The following is a 17,129-nucleotide window of genomic DNA, read 5'->3' as shown; positions in this document are numbered from 1 at the left end:
TGAGGAGTGTCTTCCGTTCGTGTGTTCTGTCTGCAAGATATCAGTGGCTGTCTTGGCTTCTTATGGCAGTGAGAGTTGATGTAACGGTAGGCTTTGTGTTTGTGAAGTTTGGAGTTGGAGCTTCGCTGACCAATTGTAGATGCCGACGTATATGAAGAGTTGAGGATGGCGAGATAATTCCCCCACCGACTGTAACATACTACCTAAGGTTTATATCATCCTCACCATGTTCGCCTTCCTCTACCTCCTCTCGCTCACAGTAGCCTCCGCCTCTCCCATCCACCTCAAACGCCAAACCACCACCCGCAGCCCCGACTACTCCGGCGCTTCCCTCCTCTCTTCCCCCGACGGTACCGCCATCAACTACATCACCGCCCAAATCAACGTCCCCGAAACAAAATTCGTCGCAGCCGAAGGCTCCCCAGGAACCACCCAACTTTCCACAGCTTGGGTTGGCATTGGCGCCGGCCACCCACGCTCGGGCAATGGCATCATCCAAACTGGCTGCTCGTTCTTCAATGACGGTTATCAGGACCTGTATACCCGTTGTTGGTACGAATTCTTCCCGGCGAAGGCGCAATACTTTGATGGGTTTAGTCCGAACACGGATGATACGCTTCTGCTGGAAATCACGAGGGTGAATCCTACGACGGGGCATGCTGCCATCACGAATTTGAATACCGGCGAAGCTGTGTCAACGGATTTCCCTGCGCCTGACGACGGCACGGCCAGTACTGGTCCTGATGCGGATTGGGTGGTTGAGAATCCCCAAGGAACGAACAACTTCGCGGATTTCCAGGTTCAATTTTTTGAGGGTTGCAGTGCGACGACGGAGGGTGGGGAATACGTATGGGCCTAATGCGGGGACGTTTAAAACGTGGAATGAGTGGAAGGATTTGGGGGATGGGTCAGGGCCGACGAGGTGGACGGTTACGACGTTGCCGAGTGAGAGCGAGGTGCAGGTGAATTGGACGGGTCCCGAGGGGACGTAAACGCTTCGATTAGATTGAGTAGAGGCTGTCGGTTGTCTATGGCTTCTCGAACAGATAGTGGCACACACCCCATTCCTCCCCTCCGTTCCATGCGAAGAGCTCCGCGCACGCCATGTAGAAGACTTGCCAGCGGTGGAACCATCTCAACGCCTCCGACTTTCCGTATGTCTCCTCCAAGTGCGGCATGAGGGTTTTCTTGTTGCTGTTCATCTTTCGCAGCCAGTCGTTGCAGGTCTTGGCGTAGTGTTTCCCACTGACCCACCATTGCTGCTTGAGAATGAGGTCGCGCTGGAAGTAAAGCAGCAGGTCGGCCGAGGGCATGGTTCCTCCCGTGAAGAAGTGGTCCGTCATCCAGCCGGACTCGAAGTCGTAAGGGGAAGTCTTGTGCGCGAACAAGTGCACGAAGAGTTTCCCCTGAGGTTTGAGTAACGTGGCGACTTTGGCGAGGAGGAGTTCGTAGTTCTTCATGTGTTCGAAGAGTTCGATCGAGAGGACGCGGTCGAATTGGGATTCCAAGGGTGTGGAGCGGAAATCGTAGGTGGCGATGTCGCCGGTGATGACTTCCAGGTTGGTGAGGCTTTTGCTGGCGGCTTGGCTGTCGATGTGTTGTTTCTGGGTTCGGGAGTTGGAGAAGGCGGTGATCTTTGAGTTAGGGAAGACTTCAGCGAGGTACAGGCTTAGGGAGCCCCAGCCGCATCTGAAAATGGATCAATGCTGGACATATGGAGGCCAGGGGTGGAAGATATTCATACCCGAGATCGAACATCCTCATGCCGTCCTTCAGCTGGGCCTTCTCGACATAGCTCTCCAGCATAGCTATCTCCGCCTGAGCCAGAGTCTCTGTTCCCTTGGGATACAGACAACTGCTGTACTTCATCCGTGGACCCAGCATTGTCGTTAGGATACCTGTCCCGACTTCATAGTGCTGCTCATTGGCAGTGGCAGTCTCGATGGCGATGGGACGGCTTCGTAGAAGATCAACATATTTCATCTTGGTCTCATAGCTCTCGGCAAGGCTGGTGGCCTTGATCAAGTTGATTCTTTGCTGAAGTTGGCCTTGAATCCCTCGTCGGAGGACGAATTCGGGCAGGTAGCCGCCATCTACGATGGTTTCGATGAGAGCGTCTGTTGGGCAGAGTCAGTGAGCGAAGGTAGGCATGGTATGGCAGAAGGCATACCGTAGTTCATTTTGGGTGAGTGGTAGCTCAAACCGAGCCGTTTCTACGTGCTATTTTGGCTGAATGTTTGTTGTCCGTATCTCGATGCAAGGGCAAGGTGAGGTCGCCATTTGGGAAGCGATGGCCAGGAACCATTACGTCATCGATTTTGGGGGGTGAACTTGTTCACGGTGAAATCTGTCCGTCTTCTCTCCTAACCATATTCACCGATGTGAGTGATTAAAGCGAGCCAGGCACGATGTTGAAACGCGCAACAATGGCGTGCTCTCGTGGTCTCACCACGTGCGTGGATTGGCCATGGGAAGAGCTCAATCCTCTGCAACCATGCCCCGCTGCAGAAACTTCCATTCATTCACTCACCACGACGATCCAGGAGGCTCCATAGCCATTGAGGACCGAAAATGATACGCGAACATAAGAACGTCTTACTGCTTGTTGCGGACGACCTTGGCTTATACCTTGGATGCTATGGGACCAAGGGCATTAAGTCACCCAACATCGATGCTCTAGCAGCAGAAGGAACTCGATTCACCAATGCCTTTGCAAGCACAGCGTCTTGCAGCGGGAGTCGTTCGACCATATACACTGGACTACACACTCATCAAAATGGCCAGTACGGGCTTGAGCATGGATGGAACCATTTCCAGACTCACGAGCACATAGAGACTGCCCCGCAAGTCTTCAACAGCCTTGGCTTTCAAACAGGCATCATTGGCAAAGTCCACGTTGGCCCCAGGCGAGCGTATCCGTGGGAAGTGTTTGAAGACAGCCAAAGTCGTGATACGAAATGGGTGGCTTCCAGGGCTGCAGCCTTCTTCGACAAAGCCAAGGAGACGAATCGGCCATTCCACTTGACCATTGGATTTCACGACCCGCATAGGGATAACACCCGGGAAGGTTTTTCAAACGATGCTCCCGAAGTTGTGAAAGCTGGGTTGGAGGGACCTGACTTTAGGGTTGATGATGTAGAAGTTCAATCGTTCATATCAGACGTTCCAGAATTGCGGACAGAACTAATCCAATACTACAAAGCTATCTGGAGACTTGACAAGGGCATTGGATGGGTTCTGGACGCACTCAGGGAGCGAGGACTTGACAGCAATACTCTGGTCGTCTTCGTCAGTGACAATGGCGCTCCATTCATCAACTCCAAGACCACGCTGTATGAGGCCGGCGTTCAGCTACCATTTATAGTCAGGAAGCCGCACCAAGAACCTGGCGTTGTGAACTCGAACTTTGTCTCCTTTCTCGATATCTTGCCAACTGCTATCGATTGGGTTGGCCACAAGGATGGTGACATCAAGACGCCGAACACCGGCAAATCGCCTAAGAGACTGGGTGACTCTGTCCTACCAATTCTGGAGAGTTCTCAAACCCTGTCTGGCGATAAATGGAAGCAGCATGTCTTCGGCTCGCATACCTTTCACGAAATTCAGAACTATTACCCGACGAGATACCTACGGACTCACAAATACAAGTATCATCGCAACATCAAGAACCGCTTGGACTTTCCATTTGCAGCCGACCTGTACGGAAGTATCTCCTGGGAAGGCATTAGAAACAAAGATGGACCCGTCATGATCGGCAAGCGTCCGCTGGAGGCATATTTGTTTCGTGGCCCAGAGGAGCTGTATGACGTGGAGAAGGATCCAGAGGAGGTCCATAACTTGGCGGAGAACGAGAACTACCAAGACATCCTGAAAGACTCGCGCGAGAAGCTTGAGGCATGGCAGTATGAGACGAATGACGCCTGGTTGTTTAGAGATGGTGTCTCAGCGACTGTCATGGAGGACTATACAAAGCTCGGTCTGAGACTACCAGATCGATTTGAGCTAGATCTGAAGAACCCTGGCACGAAGAATGTTGATGCGTGGAAGCCACCTGTAAGAAAGTAGTGCTACCAAATTCAAACGGTAGCTTGTGCCGTGCCCGACGAGACTGATAACGATGGTTTTTCAAGACCAGGTAGACGCCCGACTGTTGATATTGAAGAAGGACGAAGTGAGGTGGAACTGGAGTTCGAGTGAAAAGGCGGCAAGACTCGTCAATGAACTTGTATATCTATCTTTTCCACCGCCTTCGGCTGGCTTAAGATCCAACGAATGCCCCTGTGATGGTTTCATCCCAGGCGGTCGACGCTTCTTGGAGTTGGGCTCCAAAGCGTCGGAACCCATGTGGGAGCCCCTTATACACGTGGACATTTGTCGGTACCCTGTGATGTTAATGAGCCTGGGGCGTGCCGTTCAGAGAAAGAACTTACCCATTCGATGCCAGAAGCTGCGCATACAGTAGCCCTTGATCACGCAGCGGGTCTGCGCCAGCTATGCCAAATACCGCAGGCGGTAGGCCCTTCACTTGCTCAGCCGAAGCATTTCCTGGGTTGGCTCTGAGCTCTGTGGGAACCTCTGGGAACACGAGGTTGTTGAATAGATCAATCCGGGCTTTGGACAGGATCGGTGCGTTCTCGTTCTGCACGTATGACGAGACCTCTGGGCTCTTGAGATGTTTGATGAGCCCTTCGGAATTCGCATGATGCACTGATGGAGGGATCATCAGGATATGGCCCACGATAGAGTCCGTTGAAGGTGTGCGACTGCGATGTCTTGCTTGTACGAGCGAGGATGTCAACCACGAGCCGGCGGAAATGCCGCCGATAATGACTTGCTGACTGTTGGCGCCGAGGGTCTTTGCATTGGTGTATGCCCATTCGAAGGCGTCTTCGGTGTCGTTCCAAGCCGTGGGATAGGTATGCTCAGGGGAGTGGCGGTAGTTTACATTGAGCACAACGACGGGCGCATTGATGGCAACGCGAGAGCAATTAGCATCCTCTGATGACAATGTTCCAAACAAAAAACCGCCACCGTGAAGATGGATGAATAAGGGAAGGCTGCCGTCTGTTGGTGCTGATTTCGATCGATAGGTCCTAGCTTCTATTGAATACCCATCACGAGCGGGTATTTGGAAGTCTTGAATGACAACTTGAGGACCAAGTGTGGCCATCTCCTTTTCAGATGCCTTTTCGCGCCCATCGTTGGTTGATGCTTTCAGTTCTTGCAATGCTTGCTTTGGTGGCACCGGTTGGTTGGCCTGGAGTTCCTCGAACTGCTTGGTCAGTCCTCCGTATTCTGAGAAGTCGTTCATGATTGCTAGGGGGCTGCGATTTGACCAGGCTGTGGCGCTATGAAGGAAAGGCCAAGAGTCATGTGTATCTCCGACATCCCGTGAGAAGCCGGAAGGAGTCTTGGACGGCATGTTGGATGACCTCATCTGCCGAGAGTTGCTGCCGCTTACGGTATTTCCTGAACAGGCCGCCCAGGATCACATGCTCCGACCCGAGGAAATGGCTGCCATGCGCTGCCCATGTGTTGAGAGTTCATTGCTCGGGATACTCAATTGCCCATACCAGGAAGATCAGAGTATTAGTTGAGAGACCGCGCGACACTGTAAAACCTATGTGCAGTTGATCATCGCCCAGTCATAGACTTGGGAGGTTCCAGCTGCGCTACACGCATCCATTCACTTCGCTTTTTTTGCCACCTTTCAACCTTGATCAATGGCGCCTCACTCTGATCAGGACGTCTTACCCTCGGCGCCGATGGTTTCCGACGGAGAAGTTCCTTCGTTTCCTACCAAGTCGTCATCAGAAGCGGATCTCAACAACACTTCAGCATCGACGAACGGACATCGCCACATGGACCACGATGCGGCCTTTGAGCAGTTCGCTGCTCGGATTGAACTGAACACAGACTATGCGTATACGCCACGCAAGCTAAGGGTCATTACGATTGGAGCTGGTTTCTCTGGCCTTTTGATCGCCCACAAGTTTCAACACCGGTTCCCAGAGCTTAGGGACCTTGTTGATCACACGATTTTCGAGGCGCGAAGTGATGTCGGTGGGACTTGGTAAGATGGCCTGACCTGCCAGAGTGGGTCATTCGAGCTGACAATGCGTGGCTAGGCTCGTCAATGACTATCCTGGCGTACAATGCGACGTCCCAGCTCACATTTATGCTTTCCCATTCGATCCAAACCCAAACTGGTCGCGATTCTATGCCAGTGGACCTGAGATCGAGGACCACATCAAACGAACTGCACGGAAATGGAATCTTGATCGTGATGTAAAGCTCAACACCAAGGTCGTCGCTGCAGTTTGGCAGGAAGACCAAGGTCAGTGGAAAGTCACGGTCGAGGAAGTCACCTCCGGCGCACAACGAGAAGAAATCTGCGATATTCTTATTTCCAGCCAAGGAGTATTGACCCATCCAGCATGGCCAAAGATTCCAGGGTTGGATCGTTTCAAGGGGAATCTTGTACATTCGGCTCGATGGGACCACAGCCTTGACTACTCGAACAAGCGAATCGCAGTGATTGGCAATGGATCCTCAGGCATTCAGATTGTCCCGTCCATGGTCAAACTACCTGGTACGACTGTTCGTAACTTCGTTCGAGGACCTGCGTGGGTTTACTACCGATTACCTCCGTCGAAGCACATGGGTAGGGAAGTCGACGATGATAACAACCCAGCATATCTCGACGAGGAGAAGGAGCGTTTTGCGGATCCTGAGGAGCATCGCCAGTATCGAAAGGGCATCATCGACCGGACCAATCGAGCATTCCGTTTGGTATGTGCCTGATGGATTATTCTGAGCCAGGCTTGAGACTAACTGGACTGCAGTTCATCAAAGGCGAAGTCAACCGAGAAGTGATGGAGCGTGCAAGAACTCAAATGGCAGAAAAGCTCAATCACGATCCCGACCTCTGCGAGATGTTGATTCCAAAGTGGGAACTCGGCTGCCGTCGCGTGACCCCTGGACCAGGCTATCTCGACTCATTCACCAAACCGAATTGCTCGCTCACCAACAGCCCTATCACTCAAGTCACCGAAAAAGGCGTGGTAATGGCAGATGGCAAGGAGTTCGAGTGCGACATTGTCGTCTGTGCAACTGGCTTTGACGTCTCCCATCGACCACAGTACCCCATCATTGGACAGAAGAACGTTGATCTTCGAGACAAGTGGAAGGCTGACCCCCTTTCATATCTTTCTGTCGGCACGGATGGCTTCCCCAACTACTTCATTATGATGGGACCAAACTGCCTAGGCGGACACGGTAGTCTGGTGGAGTCTTTGAACTGGACTGGAGATTACTTTGCCCGCTGGATCAAGAAGATGTCAAACGAGGATATCAAATATATCGTACCCAAGAGCTCTGCAGTGCAAGCGTTCAACCGCTACTGCGACGAAGTCCATAAGACGCTAGTGTGGACGGGTTCTTGCACGAGCTGGTACAAACGAGGCTCCGTCGACGGACGAGTGACAGCTCTCTTCGGCGGCAGTGCCGTACTCTTCCATCGCATGATCCACGAAATCCGAGCAGAAGACTTCGACATCAGCTATCGAAGCGGCAATATGTTCAACTTCATGGGCAATGGATTTACGGAGTGGGAGATGAAGCCGGACAGTGATTTGTCTTGGTATGTGGAGTCTATAGAGGACGGAAAGGGGAAGGAGAAGAAGATACCCATTGGGAACGGCGTGAATAACGAGGATAATATGATTATGTAGACGGTGTGCTATGAGCAATGGAATGAAAGCACTCCTTTGACTACTCTCCACTTCAAACACGTGAGCCTACGGTTGAGCTGGGATAAATTCCATGCCATTCACTTCTGGTGTCTCGTAAGCTTGTGATCGAGCTGCTTACACGAGGCCGACTTTACGGAGGTCAGCAGACCTGTCTGTCCAAGAGCTACCGATGTGCAGGCAGCCGGCTTCGGTATGCCCTTCTCCTCCTCTTGCTCCTCTTTTTCGGCAGTAAAGCGTGCACAGCTCTTCGTTGGCTGAGCCGAGCTGTTTCGCCGCACGATTCCTTCGTCTCCACAGACGTTTGACAACTTGGCGCCGAAAACAACAAACCGGAGTCAGACATAATGGGATGTGAAGCTACTTGAATATCCTCACGAAGTCACGCTGATGCTTTCGAAGTCTGCTACAGCTCTATCTGATCAACATGTCTACCAAATCTCCCGTGCCACGATATTCATGGAACGGTCCTGTCGACCACACAATCCCGGTCGATAAATCCAAGATCAAAGGCAAATCTGTAATCATCACTGGAGGTGCCAATGGCATGGGCGAGGTGGCAGCTCGTCGATTCATTATCGACGGCGCCTTCGTCACAGTCGGAGATATGGACGTAAAACGAGGCGAGGCTCTCGAAGCTGAGTTGAAAGGGAGACTGAAGTTCGTCAAATGCAACATCAAGTCTTGGGAAGATCAAGTTGCTTTATTCGATGCGGCTACCGGTGAAGGCCGTGGGGTCGATGTCGTTATTGCGAATGCTGGAATCAGTCGGAGCAGCGGTGACAGCTTGTGGAAACTTGACGGCAAGTCTCTGAACCCTCACTCGAGGATGCAGTAATTACATTTGGCTCATAGAATCCCAGACCCTAGCGGGCCTCCAACCAAGCCTGATCTGAACATCGTGGAGACGAATGTCAACGGCACCTTCTACACCTTCAAGCTTGCCACACATTATTTCCGCAAACAACCAATGGATCGAGATCGCAGCTTCATGATGACGGGTAGCTTGACCGCGTGGATCGACTCGCCAGTTCGTGTCCATGATATCTCCGGTGGCTAGCCTTGCGATGTTGCTGACCAGGATTGCAGGGTAACTGGGAGTACACCGCTTCGAAGTATGCACTTCGCGGTTTGATGAGAACGGTACGCTGCAGTAGTTGGGAGCAAGGCATCCGGATCAACTTCATCGGCCCGAACTACATCAAGAGTGCCATCCGTACGCCGGAGTATGAGAAGTATCTCATGGATCTCGGTGTGAGGTTTGGCGAAGCTGAGGATGTGGCGAGTTGTATGGAGAGGCTGGCAGCGGATCAGTCGATAAATGGTAAGTTTTTCCGTGGGAAGCCGTTGTCCGGTCATGCTGATTCGATTCAAAGGCCACTCCTTGATGATTGTGCCACGCGCTGTGGCTAAGGAAGGCTACATGGATGTCCAAGATGACGATCATGTCGATGGAAAGCGTGAGTATTTCGCAGGAGAGCAGGCAATACAGCTCAACATCATCAAGGACCAGTGGCTGGACGGTGTTCCCACGCAGATATACAAGCGGTAGTTATGGCGAATGGACTTTCTCAGCCTACCCACGAGTCGAGGAACTCGTTTTCGAAGCTGAAATCGGTGTAACCGAGCAGACCATCGGACCAATCTCGCACATCCATAAGTGAAGGATCCCACATCATATTCTCGGCGCTGAAAGTGTCTTTTTGTCGAAGCTCAAGTAGTATCTCTACTGTCCTTGAGGTTTCATTGGCAGCAAATGGAAAGTAATCGATCCAGTCGAGGCTGCTTGAACCAGGTATCGTTTCCTCCGGGCGCTGGAAGGCAGTTTCGTTGCTTTGCGGTGCAACAGATGCTCTTGCAGACGACAAGGCGCTCTGCCCTCTACTATCGTTCTCTGCCATAGCCCGAAGGCGTTCGAATCCGAGATAGATTATATTCGCGGATGCCCACATCTTCCGCAGCTGATCGCACATCAAGACAATGATCTCCATGTCGGCTTGTACAGCTTCCTTCAAGCTCGGGTCCTTGCTTGCTGCAAGCAAGGTAATATAGGAGACGCCACAATACCAGCTGGTTATTGGCATCAAGAAACGTGTATCTCCTTTCGCGAGAAAGCCCTTGAAGATGCGAGCCAGGCAGGATGCAGCGAAGATGGCCGGTGGCAACGCAAGTGGTAAAGCACCAGGCTCTCGAATACGTCTGAGATGCAAGACGATGATGGCGATCAGGTATGGAATGTGTAGCTGGTAGGCGTCCTTGTCAAAGTTGGACACGTATCGTGTGGCCAAAGAGATACGGGCTTGGATAGGCAGAGACCCTACCCATCCTTTGAGTTGATCGGCCACGTTGCTAGGGTTGGAGGTTGTTGGATGAGAGAGCATATGTGCGACTCTGCCTATTATAGCACATATTTGGACCCAGTGGATGAATATGATCGGCTTTGTTTCGTTTCTTGCTTCCAGGGGAAAGTCGTCGAGGGAAGGGTCTGGTACGCTGCAATCATTTGGATCAATGATCGGAGGCTTACTTTGGCACAGTGCTGTTAGACGCTCACGTGCAAATGCCGTCCACCATACTCTTCGCCCAATCTTATTGATTGCTGTGTTGAAGTGAGGCGAATCAGCAGCACGGTGTATGGCCATCTGCTGCGCCTGACGGATCACAATGCTCGTCCACCACCACGAAGAGTGCCGGTGAACCATGGCAGTGGATCGAGGGGCGTACCAGTTGAAAAGCAATATGCCTCGTAAGCAAGTGAGATTGTCGGGCTCCTCGTCCTCGTAGAACATTCTCCTAGCTCGGTCGTAATGGACAGCCGGACCTTCGTGAGGCAGTATCGGTGGTCTTACATGGCTACCTAGCAAAGCTAGGGCATTCTGCAGCATTGGAGATCGCGCCAGATCTTGATGGAGGGATTCGCGGTCCAGCACAGGACACCAAGCGTAGCAGTCGTCGAAGTACGTGTCCGCAAAGATATTGAGTAACTCCTCAGACACCTGCAGATCGGGTTTGGCTGAGGATCTTCTAGGGAACGCCTTGAGCGCTTGACTTTCGGCATCTTCCAAGAGCTCTCTGCCATAGACTTGTACGAAACCGGTGTCAACATCCCCTTTGTGTACCTCTATCGAGTCCGCACTCCGAACCACTTGTCGACCTTCATTTGACTGAGTGGCCTCAAGCTGATACCCGTTCGGTGGCAATTGCAGTACATTTTGGTCAGGCCTAGAATGACTTACTGACGACCAGGATCGATTTCGTGCCGTGGCTTGCTCGGAGCCATATCTCTGGTCGCCTCTCATCATCGCGAACGAGTCGGTCTCGGAGCCTGCCGAAAGCTTTGCTGCCTCGTCATGGCTGCGAGGCGTGATGGGCAAGATCTCTGATGCTCCTGACGTGGTAGAGACGTCTGCGGCGACGTCTGTCGAGTTGCTGGCCTTGTGAGCGCTTCCACTGGCTGCTGCCGGCCGGCGTGGTCGACGCTTGGGCACGCGTGGCTGGCAGTCTCGTCCAGAGCGGCTGCAGAACGAACAGTCGTTGATACCGCTCCTTCGTCGCCCCTGCAGGTCACACTTGATTTTCTTGGAGTGGCACGTTTCGCAGACCAGCTCGGCGCGCTTCTCGTGCCGGTGGGTGATTGTGTACTGCGTCCACTTCGACGAGATGGCCGTGTTACCGCTCATGCCGGGGGTGTTGTCCGATGAGGATTCGCAGCCTGGGTGGTGATGATGTCGTTGTCGGAGACCGCGCTCGCACGCTGACTGCTGCAGATGTTGTTGTTGACCCTGCAGCGAACGGCACAGCGCCCCGTCATCTCGCCTCCGCCAGCGGCCAGCCTCATCCAACGGGCCAAATCGCCTGGACGATGTGCAACCCCGCCTTCCCAGCTTACCCTCCGTGCAGCTGACGTTGAACTTTATCCACCCTCACAAGTCCGATTATCCCCGCTGGGATTTCCATAACAGGAAGTAAGAGACACCAGCTACTTTGTGTGGTCTTGCCTCTCTCTTCTCGAACGAGTCCTCTATTCGAAGAACACCAGACGACATGGCAACAATGGAGACCTCAGACGATATCCCAGTGAGGCTGCCTCCAGGGCATACAACCCTCACCGTCAAGCTCATTAATCCGGTCACATTTGGGCCCTCCATTCTGAACAGATTCATGGCCCCTCCGGTTCCTGGCCTGGAGACGTTCGAAGCTGTACCATCAAATTGTTTTCTCCTAGAGCACCCTTCGGGCAGAAACTCGTCTGGGATCTCGGCATTCGATCAGACTATCAAAACTATTCTCCCAAGATTGCAGAATACATTCCCACGACGAAGTACAACATTCGACTTAAGGGCGATGTTGCTGATACTATCCGTGATGGAGGCATTGGGCTCGATCAAATCGAAGCTGTAATATGGAGCCACTGGCATTGGGATCATATTGGCGACCCGTCGACGTTTCCATCGTCGACTGACCTGATTGTTGGCCGCGGGTTCAAAGAGGCAATGCTGCCAGGTGCTCCTGCGAACCCTGATAGTCCATTGCAAGAGGCCGACTGGAAGTAAGTTGGTCGATGCGACGACATATCTATCAGCTGCTCATGCAGGCCGTATTAGGGGCCGAAACCTTCGAGAAATCGACTTTGAAGGAGCCGGGAGCTTGCGCATTGGAAAGTTCCCTGCAGTTGACTTCTTTGGCGATGGATCGTTCTATTTGCTGGATTCGCCAGGTCATGCTATTGGTTAGTCTCATCGATAAACAAGATAGGACACTGCTAATGCAATACGAGTCAAACAGGCCACCTATGCGGCATCGTGAGAACGACCGTTGATCCAGATACATTCATATTGCTGGGAGGCGATGTCTGCCACTACTCTGGGCTTATGCGTCCCTCACCTCATATGCCAATACCAGACAGCATCACTCCAAACCCAATCAATCCACAGACAAGCACGTCCCTGTGTCCAGGGCATGCCTTTGAAGAGCTGCAAAAGTCCCGTGGACGAGAGCCAACAGACACTCTTTTCACTATGACTTTCGGGCACGACATACCGTTAGCGTCTAACACAGTCAAATGGTTGCAAGAGTTGGATTGCAACGATGATGTCTTTGTCATCGTGGCTCACGATTTCCACGTGGAAAATGTGGTCGATCACTTCCCACATAGCCTGAATTCGTGGAAGGAGAAGGGCTGGGGAAAGCAAACACGCTGGGCGTGGCTACAAGAGCTGAAGCCGTACTTCGATTCTAAAGGAGTATCATGAATACTATCTGCTCCCAAAACCAATTGATCAATTGTTAAGCATCAGGCACATCGCCTTCTCCTCATCAGGCTGTACCGCGTCCGGCATTTCCCAATATGGGCCACTTCTGCACTCCGCAAATGCATCGGCTAGGAAGCTCAATCCTTTCACAGTGCGGCACAGACAAACGTGATCACACCGGGTGGCGTGGTGCACTGCTTCATCAAGAAGCCCGCCTCGTCATTGAATGATGATAGCTGCCTGACACATCACTGGAAGCAATCGTCGACGTTGAATCTTCGCCACTTCCAACCTCGCAAGCCTGGCAAGAAGTGGACGTTATATACCGCGGGCACATCATGGGCAGCATTGGGGAGCCAGATCTTGACTACGATGTCATAGTTATTGGGGCTGGACTCAGTGGCATTTTCAGTCTTTATCGAATGACACAGCTTGGGTTGCGAACTTGCGCACTCGAAACTGGATCGAGCGAAGGTGGAACATGGTATTGGTATGCGTTGTTGAGAGTATTTTACGAGGTTCTGTCGATTGACTTTGTCTGAAGGAACCAATATCCGGGCTGCAGATTCGACTCTGAGAGTTGGAGCTATGGATTCTCATTCTCGCAAGAGGTACTCGATGAGTGGGATTGGTCCGAACATTTCGCAGGCCAACCAGAGATGTGAGTTTCTCGATGCGTCCAAGGATGCGTATCAAGTTCTGATCTCCTGCAGCCTTCGCTACGCCGAGTTCGTTACGAAGAAGTTTGATCTTCGGCGCTACATGAAGTTCGACGTGGATGTTGAATCAGCTCACTGGAGAGAAGAGAGTCGATCATGGCTCCTTACCGACTCCAAAGGCCGTACATATTCATCCAGATTCGTAATCACCGCTATGGGCATATTGAGCAAACCTACACTCCCAACGACCATTGAGGGCGTCCATGGCTTTGAGCGGGAATGCTTCCACACTACTCGCTGGCCGAAAGACTGGAGCCCGTCTGGCAAAAGGGTCGGTATTATCGGCACAGGAGCAACTGCGATCCAGATCATCCAGGAGATTGTGAAGAGCGACCTGAAGACTCTGACCGTATTTCAGCGAACACCAAATTGGTCGGCACCGCTGCGAAATGAGCCTATCACAACGGAAGAAATGCAAGAGATCCGACAACGGTATCCTGAGATCTTTGAGCGTTGCCGGGAGTCCTACTCCGGATTTGTTCACATGCCACACATGGTGAAAACCTCCGACGTATCGGACGAAGAACGTATGGCGTACTGGGAGAAGATTTATGCCACCAGAGGATTCGAGAAATGGCAATCTAACTTTTCTGACATTGGAACTTCCCGTGAAGCCAATGCACTTGTTAGCAAGTTCTTCGCGGACAAAGTTAGGGAGAGAGTGAATGACCCGGACACAGCTGAGAAGCTTATTCCAAAGTGTCATGGTACGTCGACTGATACTAAGACGATGGAGTTCCAGCTAGTTAGAAACAGAGACTAACTCTGGGCAATAGGCTTTGGCACTCGTCGAGTACCCCTGGAAACGCACTACTTCGAGGCTTATAACAAGCCGAACGTGCGACTTGTTGATATCAAAAACGAATCCCCAATCGCAAAGATCACTCCTAAGGGGGTGCTACTCGAGACTGGAGAAGAGGTCGAGCTAGACACTCTCATCTACGCAACAGGTTTTGATGCCGTCACGGGTCCCATTTCAGCTGTTGATATCCGGGGCGTGGATGGCGTGAAGATCACGGATGTCTGGAAGAACGGCCCTCGCACATTCCTTGGATTCCTTACACGTGGCATTCCCAACATGATGATGGTCATGGGCCCTCACCAGATGTTTGGAAACATTCCTCGATCGATAGAGTATGCGGTCAACTGGATCGGTACCTTTATCGAATATTGTGTGAAGAAAGACATCACCCGCGTAGAAGCCAAGCAGAAGAAAGTGGACGAGTGGACGCAGCATGTCTTTGATTGCGCCCAAGGTCTACTGGCCAACGAGATTGACTCGTGGATGACGGGAGTCAATACCAATGTCAAGGGGAAGCAACATCGGATTATTGCTCGTTATCAGGGTCCTGGTCCAGGTTTCAGAAAGAGGATATTGGACGTTGCTGCGAGGGAGTACGAAGACATAAGCATGTCGTGATAGAACTTCAAATATATACATGATTATTTAACGCTATCTGTGTTCTTCGATCGTCTCCGTTCTACGCTAACACGAGCGGAGGGAAGAGGGAAGAACAGAGATGGTGGCGACATCAATTTGCATCACATGAAAAGCATAATGGTTGGCAAGATGTTCAAATCAAATTCTAATCGGGCGTCAAGGCCACTCTGGCGTTTACTTTCCCATCACATAAATCGTTCAGCCATCGAGGGAAGTCTTCCAGCTTTCCAGTCTCGACTTGAGGGGTGATTTTCTTCTTCGCAATGAGATCAAGAACGTCTTCGAGATCTTTTACCTGCCCACCGTAGGAGAAGATAATGCTCAGTCGCTTACGGATGCCAACCTTCATGTGGACTGTGTTGTCCAAGTTCAGTGTGCCTATGCACACCATCTTGCCCCCTCGTCGAACTGCAATTCAGGTTAGGCTATTCGTAGAACTAGGCTTGCCGCGATACTAACCGATTTGCTGTGCATCTTCGAATGTCTGATTCATGCCCACGAAGTCGAACGTAGTGTCAATCATAAGATTGTTCTCCTTGACGAACTCCTGTATCGATGTGCCCACAGGCACAATGTCCCTCTTTGGGATCCCTATTTGAGCCGCAGCCTCAAGACGTTCTTCGCGGACATCGGATACAATGACCCTGGCTCCAATGCTTTTGGCTACTTGCAACCCGTTGAAGCCAAGGCCTCCCAGGCCAAATAGGAACACAGTCTCGGTTGGCTTCAGTTCCCCACGACGGACAATAGCGTGGTAAGCTGTCGTGACAGCATCAGTAGCAACAGCGGCCACGAGAGGGCTTACCCCTAAGACAATCTTCAGCACATGGTAGCTCTGATAGAGGGAATGACTTGCTGACCTTGAGGAACATGTACAGCTCCTCGTTGATCAATCGTTGCGAAAGGGGCGTAGAACCCGTCCTGCCCGATACCAGAGTGATGGCCTACTGTACAAAGCTGCTGCATATCCTGAGAGCATTCAAGACAGTTGCTCTGGCCGCAGCCAGGAACACCAAGCATAGATATCACGTCTCCCTGCGAGGAATTTGTTAGCTTGAGCAACAGGTACTTCAGAATGTGTTCGGATACACTACAATTTTGAAGCGTTTGTCTGTGACGTTGGGACCAATATCAATGATCTCGCCACAGCCTTCATGACCCTACCTTAAGTTAGTCACTCGTCCAGTACGTTCGCATAAAGGGTTGATTCACTAGAATATATCGATCTTGGAACCAAGGTCGTGGAGCTTTGTCGATAAGCAGGGCATGGTCGCTGTGGCAGACTCCAGCTGCGAGGATCTTGCACAGAAAGCCTGTTGGAGGTGTCTTTGGCACCGTCACCTCATCGTATTGCTGTTGAACAGTTGCGATCAGTTGGGAATGAAAGTCTCTACACTTTCGATCGTCAACACTTACAGCTTCTTCATTTCCAACATGTTTCCTCCACGCCCGCATCACCTTTGGTAGCTGTGTATCCGGCATAGCGCAATCGGCACGAGACCTTGATGGTGTGATTGATTGACCAGCGTGGCTCTCGCATGCAATAACGTGCACATATCCCCGGCTTGCCTCGTGTCGTTGAAGGATGGGTGAAGTGCCGAGATGTGGAGTTCACAGAAGCCGTGAGACCCGCCTCCACCGATCGGCAGTCTGTACAAGAGCATGCCGACATGTCTCGGTATCGGCAAAGGCACGGCATTTCAGAGCTCTTTCGTGGAACAATGGTACCGTTGTGGGTTCTCAATCCGCTTTTTCTCCGCGTGCTCCATCTCTGCCCCGTGGGGACGACACGAGGAGTCTTCCTTGGTGTAGTCCACTTCATGCCGTCAAACCAGGACGCCCCGTGACAAAAGAGGGGTATGCCCTCGAGATTCAGATGGATAGGAAGCCGACGTAGAAGAGATGCGACTGAGATGTCAACCACAAGCTTACATACATCGACCGTCTCGCTTGCATCAGAAAGTAA

At 51.9% G+C, this 17,129-nt stretch overlaps 10 protein-coding genes across 10 annotated transcripts; 6 read left to right on the top strand and 4 right to left on the bottom strand.

Moving 5' to 3' along the window:
- Positions 1–226: 226 nt before the first annotated feature.
- Positions 227–859, top strand: M409DRAFT_16669 (uncharacterized protein; the record flags this gene model as incomplete). The annotated part of the gene is made up of 1 exon (XM_033803716.1): positions 227–859. The coding sequence occupies one exon, from the start codon at positions 227–229 to the stop codon at positions 857–859; it is 633 nt and encodes a 210-aa protein (XP_033673597.1).
- A 169-nt stretch (positions 860–1,028) lies between these two features.
- On the bottom strand, positions 1,029–2,180 carry M409DRAFT_62434 (uncharacterized protein; the record flags this gene model as incomplete). Its single annotated transcript, XM_033815174.1, has 3 exons — positions 1,029–1,689; positions 1,745–2,117; positions 2,171–2,180. The coding sequence occupies 3 exons, from the start codon at positions 2,178–2,180 to the stop codon at positions 1,029–1,031; spliced, it is 1,044 nt and encodes a 347-aa protein (XP_033673596.1).
- Positions 2,181–2,571: 391 nt separating this feature from the next.
- Positions 2,572–4,065, top strand: M409DRAFT_62433 (uncharacterized protein; the record flags this gene model as incomplete). Its single annotated transcript, XM_033815173.1, has 1 exon — positions 2,572–4,065. The coding sequence occupies one exon, from the start codon at positions 2,572–2,574 to the stop codon at positions 4,063–4,065; it is 1,494 nt and encodes a 497-aa protein (XP_033673595.1).
- A 193-nt stretch (positions 4,066–4,258) lies between these two features.
- On the bottom strand, positions 4,259–5,311 carry M409DRAFT_62432 (uncharacterized protein; the record flags this gene model as incomplete). Its single annotated transcript, XM_033815172.1, has 2 exons — positions 4,259–4,382; positions 4,431–5,311. 2 exons carry the CDS (start codon positions 5,309–5,311, stop codon positions 4,259–4,261), a joined length of 1,005 nt encoding a protein of 334 aa, XP_033673594.1.
- A 454-nt stretch (positions 5,312–5,765) lies between these two features.
- M409DRAFT_16665 (uncharacterized protein) lies at positions 5,766–7,733 on the top strand (the record flags this gene model as incomplete). The annotated part of the gene is made up of 3 exons (XM_033803715.1): positions 5,766–6,073; positions 6,129–6,792; positions 6,846–7,733. The coding sequence occupies 3 exons, from the start codon at positions 5,766–5,768 to the stop codon at positions 7,731–7,733; spliced, it is 1,860 nt and encodes a 619-aa protein (XP_033673593.1).
- A 445-nt stretch (positions 7,734–8,178) lies between these two features.
- Positions 8,179–9,303, top strand: M409DRAFT_16664 (uncharacterized protein; the record flags this gene model as incomplete). The annotated part of the gene is made up of 4 exons (XM_033803714.1): positions 8,179–8,530; positions 8,615–8,781; positions 8,841–9,075; positions 9,128–9,303. 4 exons carry the CDS (start codon positions 8,179–8,181, stop codon positions 9,301–9,303), a joined length of 930 nt encoding a protein of 309 aa, XP_033673592.1.
- A 191-nt stretch (positions 9,304–9,494) lies between these two features.
- Positions 9,495–11,431, bottom strand: M409DRAFT_16663 (uncharacterized protein; the record flags this gene model as incomplete). Its single annotated transcript, XM_033803713.1, has 2 exons — positions 9,495–9,565; positions 9,637–11,431. The coding sequence occupies 2 exons, from the start codon at positions 11,429–11,431 to the stop codon at positions 9,495–9,497; spliced, it is 1,866 nt and encodes a 621-aa protein (XP_033673591.1).
- Positions 11,432–11,804: 373 nt separating this feature from the next.
- Positions 11,805–13,003, top strand: M409DRAFT_62430 (uncharacterized protein; the record flags this gene model as incomplete). The annotated part of the gene is made up of 4 exons (XM_033815171.1): positions 11,805–11,951; positions 11,993–12,300; positions 12,356–12,480; positions 12,537–13,003. The coding sequence occupies 4 exons, from the start codon at positions 11,805–11,807 to the stop codon at positions 13,001–13,003; spliced, it is 1,047 nt and encodes a 348-aa protein (XP_033673590.1).
- A 338-nt stretch (positions 13,004–13,341) lies between these two features.
- M409DRAFT_16661 (uncharacterized protein) lies at positions 13,342–15,142 on the top strand (the record flags this gene model as incomplete). The annotated part of the gene is made up of 4 exons (XM_033803712.1): positions 13,342–13,493; positions 13,548–13,664; positions 13,717–14,429; positions 14,499–15,142. The coding sequence occupies 4 exons, from the start codon at positions 13,342–13,344 to the stop codon at positions 15,140–15,142; spliced, it is 1,626 nt and encodes a 541-aa protein (XP_033673589.1).
- A 166-nt stretch (positions 15,143–15,308) lies between these two features.
- M409DRAFT_16660 (uncharacterized protein) lies at positions 15,309–16,645 on the bottom strand (the record flags this gene model as incomplete). Its single annotated transcript, XM_033803711.1, has 6 exons — positions 15,309–15,571; positions 15,623–15,970; positions 16,024–16,198; positions 16,258–16,323; positions 16,376–16,516; positions 16,580–16,645. The coding sequence occupies 6 exons, from the start codon at positions 16,643–16,645 to the stop codon at positions 15,309–15,311; spliced, it is 1,059 nt and encodes a 352-aa protein (XP_033673588.1).
- Positions 16,646–17,129: the final 484 nt, after the last annotated feature.

This window comes from Zasmidium cellare (assembly GCF_010093935.1).
Source record: "Zasmidium cellare ATCC 36951 unplaced genomic scaffold M409scaffold_2, whole genome shotgun sequence".
In the NCBI taxonomy this organism is placed as follows: domain Eukaryota; kingdom Fungi; phylum Ascomycota; class Dothideomycetes; order Mycosphaerellales; family Mycosphaerellaceae; genus Zasmidium; species Zasmidium cellare.
Note: the sequence above shows the minus strand (reverse complement) of the source record. Positions and strands in the feature narration are given on the sequence as shown.